Below are 16,856 nucleotides of genomic sequence, written 5' to 3' on the forward strand. Positions count from 1 at the left end.
CAGCACAAAGCTCTCCATCCCTCTGACTACTCTGGGCACTCTTCAGTCTTAGTTCGTGTTTGTTTAATGTAACAGTAAAAAGCATGTGGAAAATTTAAATGAAATCTCAATTAATCTCTTTGAATCAGGGCAGTAAGTTTCACTCTTTTCTGCTGGATATTCCTCACCTGACCACTCTAAGATCACATTAGCAGCACACCCACCATATACAACAGGGTCCTTCCCTTCCACAGCTATCTCCACCCAGCATACTTGCTGCCATCACATGAACTCCTTCCTCACCATGTACTTATTAGCACTCAGCAGTAGTCTCTCCCTTTTAGGCAGCTCTATGCCTACCTAATCCCTGTTTCTCACAGCTCCCTTATCACTGTATCCAACACGACTCCATGAAAAGGCTTAATTGAAATTCCCAGGAAGGAAATGTATGTTTCCTTTATGTAGAAAACAGCTTCTCAAAGAGTCTATTGGTCTGACACAGTCCAAATCTATAAAGTCATGTTTCATTTTATCCTGTTCCCCTCCCAACCTCTATTTGCCCTTCATTCAAATTTTTTCTGAGCTTTCTATACTATGGCAGCCAACCACATAAGACTTCTCTCCCCACTTTTTTAACTAAGAGGTCCAGGTTTGCTTTTCTTCATATATGTGTTATTGCCCTTACCTGAGAAGTTTGAAACTAAGAACATTTCCTACCAGAGCTGTGCTTTCACGTAACAGTCCCTCCAAAATTCAGAGGCACACTTTTCCTCACAATAATGCAGGAGTTTTCTGGAAAAAAAATCAGAGATTCACTGTACTTTAAACAGCATAAGGGCCAGAAAAATTATGAAATGTGTGAGGTCCAAAATTACTTATAATTATCCCAAAAGCACACAACAAGACACAAATAGAGCAATAGTTGGCAGTCTTTTCAAAGCTATGGAGGCAGGAATTTCTTCAACTATATCTCTGTTGTCAGAGCTAATCTGTTAGGTTGTGGGCATCCAAAACGCTGCCATAGCTCTGCAGCATTGTTTCTGGAGTTACTAGCTAGAAAAGCAGTGATGAGGAGAGCTGAAATCATGAATGAGGAGTTAGCTAGCAATAGGAGAGATTTCAATTTCCCTTTAATCCCTTTCTTTGCTGAGACGTGTCTGGTTATCCCAGTTGTATTATTCTTTTCAATTACAATTCCCAGCAAGACAGTTACCAGCACTGCTTTGACAGTATCTGTAGCTAAAATAGTTTTGCAATGTGGGGAATATCAACAAGATGCACTTTGTTGACCTCCTTTCAATTTTCTTGAGCACTTCTTGAAGAGGCAAAAATCCCTTGGTACAAGAGGGATTACGAGTGTCTTACAAGGAAATATTTTATCCTGAACTCTACGAAATCTACATGTAGAAATAGATTTTAAAACAAGTTTAAATGTGATACTCTGCGTTTAAACAGTTTCACTTTCTAAGTTCAAATACAGTTGTAAATGAAATGCCTGATCCTCTGCTCAAAACATACTATAAAAGTCCTACATGGTGAGTGGAAATTCTGCAATTTCATCCTAGAAATTTAAACCAGGCCCAACTCTTTCACTTGCTCAGTCCCTTGCAAAACCTTTATTAAAAAAACCACAAAATATCACACAAGAAAAAACTTCTAACAACTATAACCTCAACCTTCTGTTGCAGCTCAATCATAACAACACTAAGTTTAAAAACTAAATTTTGTTGGCACTGCTACTTGTTTAGGGAAAAATGGTATCTGCATCACATGAATTGTCAAAAATTAAATTTATCAGTACTGTACACTAACTGTGATGAATCAAATGCAGAAGACTGGAAAGTTAAAAGTCAGCAGAGAGAAATGGCACAAACCATGCGTATGTGATTTGTTATTTGTAATGGGAATAAACTACATTATTTATGTAAAACTGACTATTTATTATGGCTAAATATGATGTTTTGTACCAGTATACTGCATGGGGTTTTTCTCCTGGTGTTCTCTTGCTCAGTCTGTGAAGCTTTCATTTATTTTCAGGAAACATTTAACATATTTCTGCCATGTTGCATAAAATAATGCCTGAGAGGAAGGTAACTACATCTGCCAGCTTCATGTGTGCTGAGAAATGTGTGCTGAAGCTGAAGGCTTCAGGTAACATACCTTTAAAAAGCTTTGTCTCAGGAGAGCCCTAGCCCAGCAGACATCCTCATGTGTCCCACTGCTGTGTGGGCCCAGCATCACCATGGGTGCCAACAGGATTACTCAGAAATATGGGGCTAAGTACCTGCTTGGTGTTTGTCCATATCTAAGATAACACTGTGAAAGGAGCTGGGGAAATCAGTATTGGAACAGAGAAATTTATACAATCAGGAACAATTCCAGGCCATGCGAAGTGCCTGAAGCCATCATCTGGCTCCTTTCAGAGCCAAGGGTAAAACTTACATTAGAGACCACCCCTCTGCCAGAGTTTCTCCACTACAGAGTGAAGTGTGATCATAGTTGCTGTCTGTCTCACAGCAGGGAGAGGAGCTGATTCCCCCTTTCTCTGAGTCTGTGAAATACCATGTGAGTTTTCTGCAGCTTTGCTGTGAATCAGCTCAAGGAAGCTTGAATCCAAGGAGTGGGAATGTTCTCTCCTCCCGGTGGGTGAACCAATTCTGCTGTCCCCTTGTTTCTGTTACTGTCGGTATAGTTGACACACAGTACTGCTGACTATACCACAGTGTAGTACAACTCTGTCTATAATATAGGTATGGGACATAGCTGAAAAAATCATGCTTTTTTTACATACTGCATGCAATACCACAAAAAGAAACATCCTAGGCAAAAGTTGATTTTGGAGAAAACACATTTGGTGAAACAGAACCTAAGCATAGGAGAGGGGTTCAGGGCTACAAAAAGTATATGTATCAGTAGGGAATTAAGAGCAAACTTCAGATGTATCAAGAGACATAGCACTGTGGGATTGCAGATTCCTACAGATGTCAGGAGGAGCTATTCAGGAAAAGGCCCTTACTGAACAAATTAGAAGTGTTGCAACCTTTTTTGCAAATTAAAAAAATAATCTTCACACCTTAAAAAGAGTTACTCCAAACTATGTCAAAATTACTACTGCTCAAGGGACTAATTCGAAGGAAGAACTGGCAGAACAAGCAGAGTGACTTTGTGCCCTGGCAAAAAAAAGTGTCCTGCATCAATAGCAAGCAAAGGACTTCAAGCAGATGTCATCTAATATTCACAGCTAGAAATCCCTCCTTTTCTGATAAGATCTAACTTGTTTTCCTCCTTGTGGTATCTCCAAAAATTAGATCTATTTTTTACTATGCTAGCCTTGGTTCTGATGGTACTGCCTTTAAAAAAGTTTCCTCAAAGCTTGACAAGAAGGAGCTGAGGCTCAGAAGAGAGTGAACAAATTGCACATATATAATTGTACATTATATAGTAGGAGGGAGGGTAGAAGCCATTTCCCACTTTTTTGGTCTTTCCTTTTACATATAAGACAGTGCCTGTTTCATAATGAATTCAATAGAAATGTTGCCATTGAGTTCACTCTCTTACAAGTAATTTTACCATGCCTTTGAGAAAGTTTTAAAACAGCTTTTGTCCATGTGACACCAATCTTAATCTTCTGAGAAGTAAATATTTTCATTATCCCTCTGACTAGTTCTTGGGAATGATTTACAAATATTTTCTCAATAGGGACACAATAAGGAAGATATCAAACACCAAATAAAAAGTAATGGAATTCTAGAGAAGTTAAAGGAGCCTTCCATGCATTTTTTTTGTCATCATCAGAAGCCAGGAAAATCAGCTTTGTTTTACTGACTGTTTGCAGGCTTTTTATTCTGCAGAGGTTCTCAGTAGACCCAAGAGCACTGGGAGCTGTAGTTAAACCAGATGTTCACAAATCAACATTCCTTTCAAAAGCTCTGCTTTCCGAAGGTTAGGAGCCATGAACTTTGCAGTCTAAAGGGTCTTGCAATTCCATCACATTGCTCAGCAGAAAAATTGTCAGCTGTGGACTTACCTATTCAGATGGCAAAGCATGCAGTGACAATAGGCTGTGGCTGCAAAACTCTTCATCATGACTCTCTTTGCTCTTTCATCAGACAAGAGAAGTCCTGTCAAAATCAGTGGAGTTACAACAGTTCAAAACATGTGCAATGGCTTTCCATGGGCAAGGGGGTAGAGCTGACCAAAAAGACCACTCAGGGAATAATAACAATAACAATAACAATAACAATAATGATAATGATAATAATAATAATGTCCACAACATTGTCTGGAATTGAAAGCAGGTGGGAAGACAAAAGTCTTCATGAATTCAAATTGATTTTAGCTACTAGCTTTGTCTGTTAATAAAAAGTGATGACCACATCAATGTGTTACAACTTTCTCTTTTTTTTAATATGTTTTCAAGAGTGCACTGCTTTGGAGGTGTGAGATGTGAATGTTGAGATGAGGTATAACATTTTTCATGCTCAACACAAAACCACAGTGACTTTTATTATTTGTTACTAATACTGTCCCAGGACTCAGGCATTGCAGCTTGCTCCTTCATACTGACACAAGTGTTTGGGCAGACAGATCATCACTCAGATCACAGAACAGATCCTAATGAAAACTGTTAAATTCCTTTGGCGGAATTTTCCAACTAGATCCTCTTCCCAGTTTGATACAACGGCTCAAACACCAACACTGACACACATGGGACAGTGAGAAAAAGTGACTCGTGGCACAAGTCAGACTACGGACTGGCAGTGATACTCTTTTTGGTAGCATCTTTCCCACGTTTGCACCCATTTGGTAGCATGTTTCCACTTCCCAGGAGTTAGCAGGGCTCACTGCAAGAGCTTTAAACTAGATTTGAATAATGAATAAGCCTGGGGGTAGCACACCAGTGTTTCCATATCAAGTTGTGGAACCACATGCTAAATGTTACACAGAAAGCAGCAGATTTTACTAAATAGCCATTTGGCACCTAGGTTAAATGGGAGACTTAGCATGCAGCTGGTAACAGCATAGCAGTCTCCATGGAATGTCTTCTACATGACTTTGAAAAAAACTAGTAGAAAATCCAATTTTAGAAAGTAGTAATTTTACAAAATGTATAAAACATCTGACTTCTCACCAGAAAGTCTGCATAAACTATTGCAAACACATAATGAAAATATTGCGAAATGAAACACAAAAGTTCAGTTTATCCTTTCTTAAAAATGCCTGTAATTCTGACCAAGGCCTTTGCTCTCTGTTCATGTTTACCAATGGTTACTGTATTCATAGGGAATAAAGAGAATACCCTTTGCTGCCTTCATATAGACATGTTTTGAAAGTCTAGGCACTTCCAAAGTGTTGACAAGTCCAGACAAGAAGTACCAGAAAAAAGTAGACCATAGAAATCCCAAGATTTGAGCACTTGTAAGTAACAATGATGATCAAAGTAAGAGCAGCAGGAAGTGACAGTTGATGATGCTGAGATAAAGTACAAAAGGAGATACCAACAAGTTCCTTCTCCACACCAAAACTGCCATTGTCACAGGTAGCTTCAGGCATAGGGAAGGACTGGGGGGTAGTTTCGTATCAAAGCAGTTGAACTTGACTGCTTCTGGTTTTTATTTTTAACTTTTGGTCTCGCACGTATTTTTAACATCAGCAGGGGAAATGGAGTACATTCTGCATTTTGGATGAGCGATACCAGGGGACTTTACAGAGAGAAGTGCCTGACCAGAGTAGGCAGAGCTGTGGTGTTCCCCTGCCAGGCATGGACAGAGCCTCTGCTAAGGAAGGGGTGTGCGAGAGCTGGTGTGTTGTATGAGGAGCTTTTGCACCAGCCTATAAGAAACTCCAGGGAGAGGAGCTTTTCCCTCTCAGGAAGCAGGCATCTCTGCCAGGCAGCCAGGATCCTTTGCCAGGGAGGGTCTGACACCCAATCCTCCTGAGTTTCACCATACAGACCAGCTCTTCCTTCCAAAAGGAGAGGAGAAAGCGAGGCCTTTACCCATACCCAGGCTTACTCAACAGCTCTGAGGTCAGAGTGCTCCCTGGGAATCACTTTCCATTTCTGCCTAAGGTCCGAATTTCTCGTACTACATATTTGAGCAAACTTCCCCTGGAATTCCAGTCAACCCACCAAGGTGGCACACAGGCTCCTGACCTCCTCTTTGAGACAAAAAAGGTTCACCTTAAGAGGAGGGATAGAAAAACATCTTAGTCATGATTCTTAGGAGTTGGGGGACTTTCCTGTAAAGGAGTAAATCTGGGCTCATAATCCCTTTAAATAGGGAAGGGATATGATTCAACATCTCCCACATCCTGGTTGAGCAATCTAAACAAAAAGCATCAGACCACCCAATTGGCCATCCAAAGGAAAAAGGTAGTTGGACCTAGACCACTCAAATCCTTTGGTGATGGGATCAAAGTCTTTATAGCCAACCTGGCCCCCAGGATACTTTTGCTTCAATAACATCAGTGTGAGAAAAGTGAATATTACAGATCCAGCATAACCTACTAATGCTATTATAGTGCGCTGGCATGTCATTAGAAAGAGTTCCTGCTATAGTAAGTAGGTTCCCATTCACGAATTCAGTTTAGAAGAGTAAAGGAGTTTGCTGGAACTCACCCAGAAAGGAAGAAAGACCCAAAACCCCCAATGCGTACAGCACTGAGTAGTGATACTCAGGTTTCTCAACAAGATTGTAAGGCCAAATATATGGCTAAAGTGGCAAATTCCACAGCAGCTCCACTGTACCCTTGAGCTAGAAAACTTTTATAAAACCACAAAACACTTACTGCACAAGCATAGCGCATTTTGGTTTTCTAGTTATGCATCAGCTAAGACAAAATTCCAACACATAAAAAGTACTATCGAAAAGTTTTCTCCCAAAAGGAATGCACTGGAGCCTTGCATTTGATTCTGATAAGGGAGTTACTTTGTCAGTGGTCCTGTTAAGCAGTACTACCATATTATAGATTATGTAAAAGATAGCCCTCTAGCTGGACAGTCTACATGTCTCATTGTACTCAGACGGGATATAAATTACAAATACCCACACTCAGCATTATTTCCCTATTCTAAGCTCTGGGGTAGAAATAAAACTCCCCGAAGGATGAGAAATACTCTCTCTTGCATCATTATGCATACACTAGCAAAAATAACTGCTGATACCACCCAACTTCTGTTCTCAATGCGGAGAGAAACTGCTGCTATCGAGGAAAAAACCAAAAATTTCATTAAGTGACTTGGGTTATGTGTAGGTAATTTACAATGTCACAGAAAGGCAATCACCAGGGAAAGAAATGAGGATGCAGAGCTACATGTCAAACCAAGCAAGACAGGTCTGGTAATGAGATTATGGGCACAAAAACATTGGTCATGAACAAGGGTAAACACATTTAGATTTACAGATATCTCATTGAGCAACATATGAACTGTTATATAAGAGTTGAATAGATCCTCTATTTACTGAGCTGAACTAGACTTGGTATGCTTTCATGAGTGTGATTATGGATAAACATTGGCACCCCTTCAGTTTCCTTTTGCATTGAGCAAGCTCCTTGGAGGGAGAACTTGCCTTTTGAATGCTTTGTAAAACACAATCTACGTCTAATGTACTATGTTAAAAATGGCAAACAATAAAGATAAATACTTACACCATTCAGTACCTCCCATACACTCAGGCTCCTCACTGTGTTCTCTTTTCAGCTTCTTCATCTTCCCCCGCGACTTCCCCTCACTTTTCTGCTTCGTCATACAATTTCTTTGAATTTTCATCTTTTATGCTTAGAGAGCTCAAAGGGAACAAACAGGTTCCTTGAACACAAGTGGAATTTACAGTCAATTTATTTTAAAAGGGGAAGGAGATTTTCTTTAGAAGTACAGCCCTACAAAATTCAAAACACAATACTCATCAAATGGGATCCTTGTCAAAACAGCGTGTTGCCACAGTGGGTGATGCTCACAAATAAGCTGAATAACAGCATGCAGGTACTGTGAAAGTGTGCTTGTGAAAGACCAAAGGCCACTGGGGTATTTCTAACACATCCAGTTCTCTGATCTGGTGCCTGATGTAGCCCTATGAAGAGGTACCCACCACACCACACACACTGCACTGTGATAGAGACAAAGCAACAGCTACTTTCATTCCATAAGAAAAGGTTGTGGAATTGCTTCCTGATCCCATTTATTGGTGCAGCCACAATAGCAAAGTGCTCCTAGTGCAAATCTAGTTTCACTGTCAAGTGTCACAATGTTCCCATTCCAGCATTAAAATGCCTGAAATCATTTTGACTTGATAATGTGTCTACTTAAAGTGACTTGTAGCATTCAGATATTCCCCAAGAACAGTTATCCTTAGGACCTCTTTCTCCTAGGACTGCCCACCTGCATGCCTGGAAGTTGACTAGAGAAGACCATGGCATGATTCCTCTTCTTGAGATTAAGCAGATAAAGCTGAAAACCAGGACGTAACTTAAAGGTGAGCAAACATTTTTTCTTTAGACCTCTGATTTAGCTCAAGGCAAGGAAATCCATGGTATTTGCATATGATGCACTCAGGGAAAAAAATTAGGTCTTATTGTAATAAGACCTAGTCTTGTTTAAAAATGATGCATGTTTTCCTTAAGGAAAGAAAAATGAGCAATCCCCAGAGTTTTTCACCAAAAAATCCCCAAAGAGCTCTGCAGTTCCCTGGCAAACAACCAACAGAGAACCAAAGAACTTGCAAAGCCACAAAAGCAACAGGCTGTTAGTCAAGTGCTCCAGCGGTCTTCGGTGACATGCAGCTTGTCAAAGCAATGTTTGCTTATGAGAAACATGAACACAGGGTATTACTGACCTGTTCAACCTGTTCACTTCAAATACAGCACAGGGCAGCTTGGTTTAACACTACAAAGAACTCTGACATTCTTTACAAGATCTGTAGGAACTCAAGTTCCCTCATTTTAAGCTTTGAGGAATTCAACCAAAAATATGTCAGGGGAACTGGACATCAGCTTTCCAACCTCATTGGAGACATTTGGAAGTTATTTGCTCAGTCACTGTCATGATCCCTCTTGAACAGTCTTTTGACAATTGGCGTTTTCTTCCACACAAAATCTAACACTTCTATAGAAGAACACCATATTTGCATTTGTATTTCTTCTCTTACTATCAACAGTACTATTTTAAGTCATAATCCATCATAAGCATCAGTGGCTTACTACTGTAGCATAGTGGAGATTATTAGAAAGAGAAAGACAGTCAAAGCAAACACACAAATCAATGTGGAACATACTGTAACCCTAGTAATTCTACTTTACTAAAATACCTTATTTTTCTATTTAGGAATGCTATTTATGTAGCCATTTAGGTGACTCACAGTATTCAGCAAGCAAGGTCTCCTGCTGCTGTGTTTTACCTTGCCCCATGGTAGGGGTCCTTGCAGACATGTGCCTGACAGCCGACAAAAGAGGGGAGACAAGCTTTGACCATGATAGCTCTGCAGTTTGTTGAATTCTTTAGTGGCAGTACCATTTCCATGCTGTTGTCAGCCACCTCTCCTGAAAACAGCCTCCTCTCTACAAATCTCCCAGGTTATCGGGAGCAAAAGTGGCATGGGCTTGCTCCCGGGCATAGCAATTCTAGAAGAAACAGAACCTGTTCCAGAGCAGGTCAGTGAGTTGCACACTGATCCTAGGAAACAAGAGATTGACACATGGGATGATTCTGGATTGGCTCGCTGGCTATAAACTCACACTTGACTTCAATTATGAACAGTTTCATGTGTGGAAAGTCTGAGAGATTTTTTAGAACATTCAGAACTGGACCCTTTGCTCCTACAGAAATGTACAGGAGTAATTCTCATTTCTCAGACAGAAGAAAAAGTTGGATAAACACTGAGAATTTCTGAAATCGCACCTTAGGAAGGTTTTACATGTCAGAATGCAGCCATCTGGTTGATACTATAAATGCCAAGGAAAAAAATAACCTCCACAGTGAAATGAAGTGCAATAGAAATAAAAGGATGCAAGAACAGTAATCGGCAGCATTACAGAGATGTTATGCAGGAAAGAAATTCCTTGGTATCTAGAAACTACGCCTTAGAGTCTCAGCAATACTACTCATGCATTTCAAATACCAGGCAGATCTCCTGACCTGTATCTAACTCATGAGCAAGTGCTGTTTGTTCAGGGCTTAATACATTTTGAACAACGTGACTACTGATAAATCAGTGTAACTCAGTGTAGTACGGTGTGGATTAATTGACCTCCTTTAAGCACTCCACAAACTTTAACCATTATTATAGATAGATCAGTGTAAAGTATTTCTATTATGTACAGTACCAATTAAATAAGTGATTTTCCATAAGAAACTGTCCCCAGCAATAGAAAAAGTATTTTAATGCTGTTGTGTAAATTCCAGTTCCTTCTTCCCTTGAATGCTATGCTTTGTCCTAGATTATCAAATGGAGTTTCTAAGGCATTAATGAGCAACTTCCACTGGAGCATGTAAGTATACTTTGTACTTCTGAAAAGTCACATGGACATTCATATAAAAAAGTAAACAAAACACCAAAATGAGAAAATAATAACTGAAGACTTTTATGTGAGGAACAACAGTTGAAACTTGCTTTTATTTCACTCTTAAAATGTAACTACACACATCATCAAGACTGTATAATAGTGATCATCACAAAAATGTTCTCTGAAAATTGCTAAGGAACAGATACTTTTATGACACAATAAGAAAATGACAACCCAAAAAATCAGGTTACAAAATTAAAACTTACAGAGCTACAGACAAGACTCAATTACAGAATGCCTGCTGAAAAAAATTTCTGAAGGAAACACAACCTTCTACCAAGTTTTGGTCATTTTAAGAGCAGTATTTTCACTTTGGTTAGGTAAAGGAAAAGTTTGACTGTCTGCAGGGAACAGCCTATGAGTCGCCTGGCAGTGGAAGGAAATCCCTCTCTGAGACATGTACATCCATATGCTATCGCAAATGGAAAAAGAGGTAGGCAGGAGTTCCTTCCCTGCTGTACCTGCCTCTGATGGTCATCAGAAGGCAAATACCAGGCACTGAGCTCATCTGGTCTGGCTGTTTTAATCCTTTTGTACCATTGCAATAGGATCTTTTAATTGATTCTAGTCAAATGTACTGCCAGTGGTATGCTTTCTTCTATGCCTAACTCCACAGACTTAGTAAGGGAGAGCTAGCATTACAGCAGATACTGTTCTGGCAATATCCCCTCTGCTGTGCTCAGGGACCTGGGTAGAGACGGATTGCTTCAGTTGAAAACTGCTCTCTCACACTTGTATTCCAGCTCTAATATCTCTCAACTGGGCAAAATTACTGCAGCTCCCTTTCTGTTACTGGCAGAACGAGACTTTAAATAAAAAACAGTAGTACCCTGCTTCGTTCCTGAGGCTCTCTATCCAAGCTGAATGTGAATTCAAGCTGAAAATGAATTAGAAGTATGTGGGTTTTTTTTTAAAGGGAGAATCCAAATGAGGACACCCAAATTTAGTCACTGTATTGTCTATCACCTCTCTTATGCCCCACGTTCTGTTCTCCTCACTCTGCACTCGCCTCTTAGCACTTCCCAAAGGAGAATCAGTTCTCACTCTGGTCTTCATTATGTGACAAAACAGAACTGATTCCATATTAAAAAAAAAAAAAGTCAGTTTGGCCAAAATCAGTTCAAGACATTCCAAAAGTTCAATGTCAGCATGCCTTGCCCAGTTTGACTCAGTCTGCATTCTACAAGATTGATCTAAACAGGCACACTTGCCCTGGGTGAAGAGTCCCTCTGAAAGGTTAAAATTCCTACAACACTGACCAGGTAGGTAGAAAAAGATAAGGCAGTAGATAACAGGGAACTTCATGGCATTTCCTGCAGCCACCCTCCTGCTGGAGCTGTGGGAGCTGGTTTTGGTCCACTTAAAGTGTATGAATGTGATGTATTTAATCTACCCATATGTAGTTCACAGGGGAAGAGGCAACTTACAACTTGTACATACCCTGCACCTAAACAGGGGCATTTAGTTTCACATATATATATATACAATAAAAATAGCTGAAATACAGAGATAAATATACATCATAAAAAATTCATAAAACCTTAAACCATACATTTTAAATAAACATAAAAATATAAATTTTAAAATATTGAAATACCAGAAAGTATATAGCATATATAGTGTACACATGTAAATAGGTAGGTGATTTCCAAGCCTTTCTGTGCGGCTGGAGCTGGCAGGCTCAGAGATAGCTGGACCGAGGGGGCTTCAGCTCTGGCCCTGGCCGAGACCCCGCGGGGTCAGGTGAGCCGGCAGTGTGTGCGGGGGGCAGCCCAGCCGTCAAGGAATTACGGAGCAGGATTACTTCATGTTCCCACCGGCCCCGTTTCACAATCCCGCTCTCCAACAGTGTCAAGCCGGCACGCTCCTTCAAGCACACACCCCCCCCCTCCGTGTTCTCATGCCGGATTTTCCCAGGCCATGAATAATCTCGAAGCCCCCTCGATAAATACACGTTCAGGGATGCCCGGAGCTCATTCAACCCGCCAGCCTCGCCGACGAGAAGGGGCCGGAGCCGAGAAGCCGCACGATGAAGTTCGCCCCGAGCTGTGGCTGCGCCCGTGCCCGCTCCGGTCGCCGCCAGCCCGCGCTGCCGCTACTCCTGCTGCCTTTGCTGCTGCTGCTGCTGCGGGCCGCCGCCGTCCCGCTGCCCGGCGCCGCAGACTCCTCGGGGGAGGCCGAGCCGGAGGAGGCGGTGGCGCGGCGGGCGGCGCTGCCCCACAGCCTGCGGCTGGCGCAGCTGCTGCGCGACCGGGCGGCTCAGCTGCAGCGAGAGGTGGGTACGGGCGGCCCGTGGGCTCGCACTCGCGCACACACCCGGCCCAGGAGGGGCTGCCTCCGGCCAAGGTGCGACCGAAACTTCTTGGTGTCTCTCCCCAGATGTGCGAGAAGTTCACCGTCTGCGAGAACAGCATGGAAATGCTCCTCCAGAACAACCTCAACCTCCCCAGAGTGACGGAGGAAGACGGGTGTCTGCACGCCGGCTTCGATGAGGCAAGGAACTCCTTTCTCGTCTAACCCTATGTGCCTGGGGCAACTTTTGCCTGCTAAAAAAAAACTGTGGAAGTTGACCTAAAGATTTGTGCCAGCTCCAGCTGGCTTTAGCCAGACGTCCACACTCTGTATAAGCATCATCTGCTAACCTGCACACAGCATTGCATTTTGAGCTGTAAGTGACTTTCTCACCTTTCTCTCATTTCAGGATAAATGCTTGAAAAAAATCTCCAGCGGGCTTTATACATTTCAGACATACCTCAAATACGTGCAAGAAACTTTTATTAGTGAAAACCAAAACCTTGAATCGCTATCCTATAGTACAGAGCACCTGGCACATACCATAAGACAGATGGTGAGTTGGTTTTAAATTCACTCTGATAACTGTTATGGCTTAATACTGATGTGCAGTCAGAGACACAGGATGCTATGTGAAGCTGAACATTTCCCACTGAAACAACAGGTGACAGTTCCTTATGCTCAGATCTTATCCTCATGACTAACTTAGAGGTTTTACAAAGTTTTGGTTTCTTTTCTTAAAGAACAACTCTTCTTCCTACTTTCTATTGAATTTCTAATTTCCAAACCAATTAAATGCATTTAAAAAAAAGGCAATTACATTTTTACAATATTATTGATCTTTAAAACTCTCCAAACCAAACTTTTAAGCCAAGCTGTATGGTATATTGAGATATCTATCAGTAGCTTAAAAATCAAGGAAGATAGCTGCCTATTAAAAAGCACATATTTTGCTTGTAATGATCATGAAAAAAACCCCTTTCTTGACAAATGCTGTTTTGACTTGGTAAAATAAATGCTATTTATTTCTGACAGACATTTTCCATGTTTTGGAGAGCTCTGAAAGATCACACTTCAAAAATTCACTTATTTCCTGTAGTTCTTGCTCACATTAATAATCCTTAACATAAATATTTCCTTTGTCATTGGGGAACCTATTTGCCCAAGTAAAAATCACCCACATAAGGACTGCAGAAGTCTCGGGTATTATTTCCTTCAAGGTGCTTTTTGGCATGTGAAAAGCCCATTGTTTGTTTGTCATACCTTTCCTAACACATTGATTTATGCCCATCATTCTTTAAAGTGAAAGGAAGCTGAACTGCTTTTTTCACACAGTGCTAGCTGAGAATAACAGCCCCATCACAAGACAGCAATTGACTACTGGCTTCCAACTTGACATATTAGTTTGCAGAAAGTTTGTTTCATAACTGAGAGAGATTAAGGGGTTTTTTGAAAATTAGTAGAATCAATGTAATTAAATAGGCAGAATTAAACACAGTGATCAAAAGCAAAACCTGTACTTGCAGAAACTACAAAATTTTTGAGAAAAAGTCTTCATCTTCAAGTTGGAAATTTTTCTTTATGAGAGAAAAATCTGCTATTTAAGGCAAGAATCTATCACTTGTGGTTAGATAGATCCACCAGGACAATACCTGTCTGGATATCCAGACACAAACTTTTACAGAGTGCAACAAGGAGCTGGGTATATCAGTAACAGGGGGAGTGATCAGAATCCACTTCCAAGTAGTCTGGACAGAAAGAATATTTATATTTTATATTTCACAAAAAAAAAAGATGTTCCAGAAGGAGGCTTGCATAATAATAAAGTACATAACTCCTTTCACTCATCTTGTAGTTGTGCTCCCACACATCAGTGAAAGTTGGCGGCACTCAGTCTCCTCTGTGACTAAATGCCTGGAAAGTAAGAATTAAGCAACTAAACAAAGTTTGACATCTTTGGAAACTGTTAATCTACTACAAAACGTGAGAGTTTTTACTCCCAGTGTCAGCTTATGTGACTCAGGATGGAGCAGCCAGTACAGGTTAGAACAGACCATGATCAGGGCCTTCCCACCTCCCCACAGGACTGACAGACAGCAGGAGAGGTGCATTGGTCTGCTCAGTGCAGTGTTGGACCGCAATGCTGGACGTTGCATTCAAACCAGAGCAAACAGTATAGATCAGAGATTCTTACACAGGAATCGTAGCAGGCATCAGCATTCCTCAAACCCCTCCACAGAAGCATGGCTGCACAGAAGCACAGCTCCCAGGGAGGGCTGTTGTCTGCAGTACAGAAAGGGTGGATATGCAGCTGGTTGGGAATACACAAACTGATGCTCTCCAACAAGCTCAATTACAATGTTTTAACCAGGATCCCCCCAATATTGTCTTTTTTCATAGGTGATCAATCCCGAAGAAGTGATCATCCCAGATGCAGCTACCCAGGAATCCCTCCGCACAAGGCTGAAGTCCAGTAAGACCTGGATAGAGAAAATCACCATCCACCTCATCCTCCGAGACTTTACTTCATTTATGGAGAAAACAGTGAGGGCTGTGCGCTATTTGAAAAATACCAGGAGTTTCAGTGCCTAAATGTTTTAGTTCAGGCACAATCCTTTGTTACACATCTGTCATGTGGCAGACGAGAGTGTTGTTCTGTTTTAAGAACCAGAAATAGTAACAATGGTTTGCATTTATATACATTCTTATTTCCTTCTAGGAAGTTATTTATTGTATTTAAAATATTTATTAATTTCTAATGTTTCTTATTTATATTTTCAATATTTAGAAATAATTTAAGCAAAGGACATTTTATTTCCTTTCTAATGGTACTATTCAGAATAGCAACTTATTTAATATGTACTCAACAAAAAAATATTTTCAGAACCCAGAAAAATTGTTGTATATCTTATGTTTCTAAACTATTTGAAAGATGGTATTTATGACTTATTTATATTTTTAAAACAAATAAAAGCTGATTTTAAAAAAGGCCTGTATAACCCGTGTGAACTTTAAATAAGATTAAGGCACTCTAATATATTCAAGTTTTTAATGCCTGCAATTATCAGAATAACCACTTTCAAGAATTTATCTGTATAATTAGTTCAGTTATCTACATAGCACGTATGTACACACATACACAGACAACTTGGTCAACATATAATTCATAAAATTGGACATAAAGGAACCAGATGTAGTGAACATGGAACTTAACAATGTACACAATAAACTACCATTGCTCCTGAGAAACAAATGAACAATAAGTCCCCTATATTTAATAAGGAAAACTCCATAAAACTGTAATTTTTTGGAAGGATCTTCTTACAAGTTTAACAATCTCTTTTAAATAAATAAAATGGTGAGACAACCACATTAACCACTTTGACATGAATACTATCTTTTGACTAGTTTTATTGCTGTCATCCAAGGGAATTTTCCAAGTTTGATTAAACATTTCTCCCTCCTTTCTCAAGAAACAGAAAAAAAATCTTAGGTTCTTTCCTTAGGTGCTATAAATCAACATATTGCTGCTGAGATGTCAATGACCATGGATGACACAATGCATCTGTCTTTTATATTCCACTAGGATGGACAGGCCACAAACCATGAATGCATATTCTTTAATACTGTATAGAAAAAAACCAAAACAAAACAAGACCTAAGCCTGAGTATCAAACTGCTGAAACTTTCCTTAGCTGCATCACCTGCAGCACTGGAGCTGTGCAGGTACCAGGTACACCCAAACTTTGAGGAATTCACAGGCCACACAACGGATGCAGGCAGCAGAAGTAACTCGAGCTTTGCCTCTAAAATTCATAGAATATTAATTACCCTCTCTCTTTTTCTTCCAGCACAGCAGTGAAGATGAGGAGATGAAAGGCATGCCCTGGAATGTGGATAAGGATGCCAGTAAATTCTCCTCTTCCTCTGAGCGATCTGATTGTCCACATATGCATTCCACCACTGGGGATGCCAAAACAGTGACCAGTCCACTCACAACCCACATTTCAGATGCTCTAAACAAA

At 40.5% G+C, this 16,856-nt stretch overlaps 1 protein-coding gene across 1 annotated transcript in view; it reads left to right on the top strand.

Annotated features, from left to right (window-relative positions):
- The window catches only part of IL6 (interleukin 6), a 39,695-nt gene extending 23,067 nt beyond the window's left edge, over positions 1-16,628 (top strand). The window contains exons 2-5 of the mRNA XM_027684633.1: positions 12,500-12,814; positions 12,919-13,032; positions 13,241-13,387; positions 15,232-16,628. Coding sequence (XP_027540434.1) covers positions 12,500-12,814; positions 12,919-13,032; positions 13,241-13,387; positions 15,232-15,423 — 768 coding nt within the window. The 3' untranslated portion in view covers positions 15,424-16,628. The remainder of the gene's footprint in view (positions 1-12,499; positions 12,815-12,918; positions 13,033-13,240; positions 13,388-15,231) is intronic.
- Positions 16,629-16,856: the final 228 nt, after the last annotated feature.

Source organism: Neopelma chrysocephalum, unplaced genomic scaffold, assembly GCF_003984885.1.
Source record: "Neopelma chrysocephalum unplaced genomic scaffold, ASM398488v2 Primary Assembly neopelma1_67, whole genome shotgun sequence".
NCBI classification, from domain to species: Eukaryota; Metazoa; Chordata; class Aves; order Passeriformes; family Pipridae; genus Neopelma; species Neopelma chrysocephalum.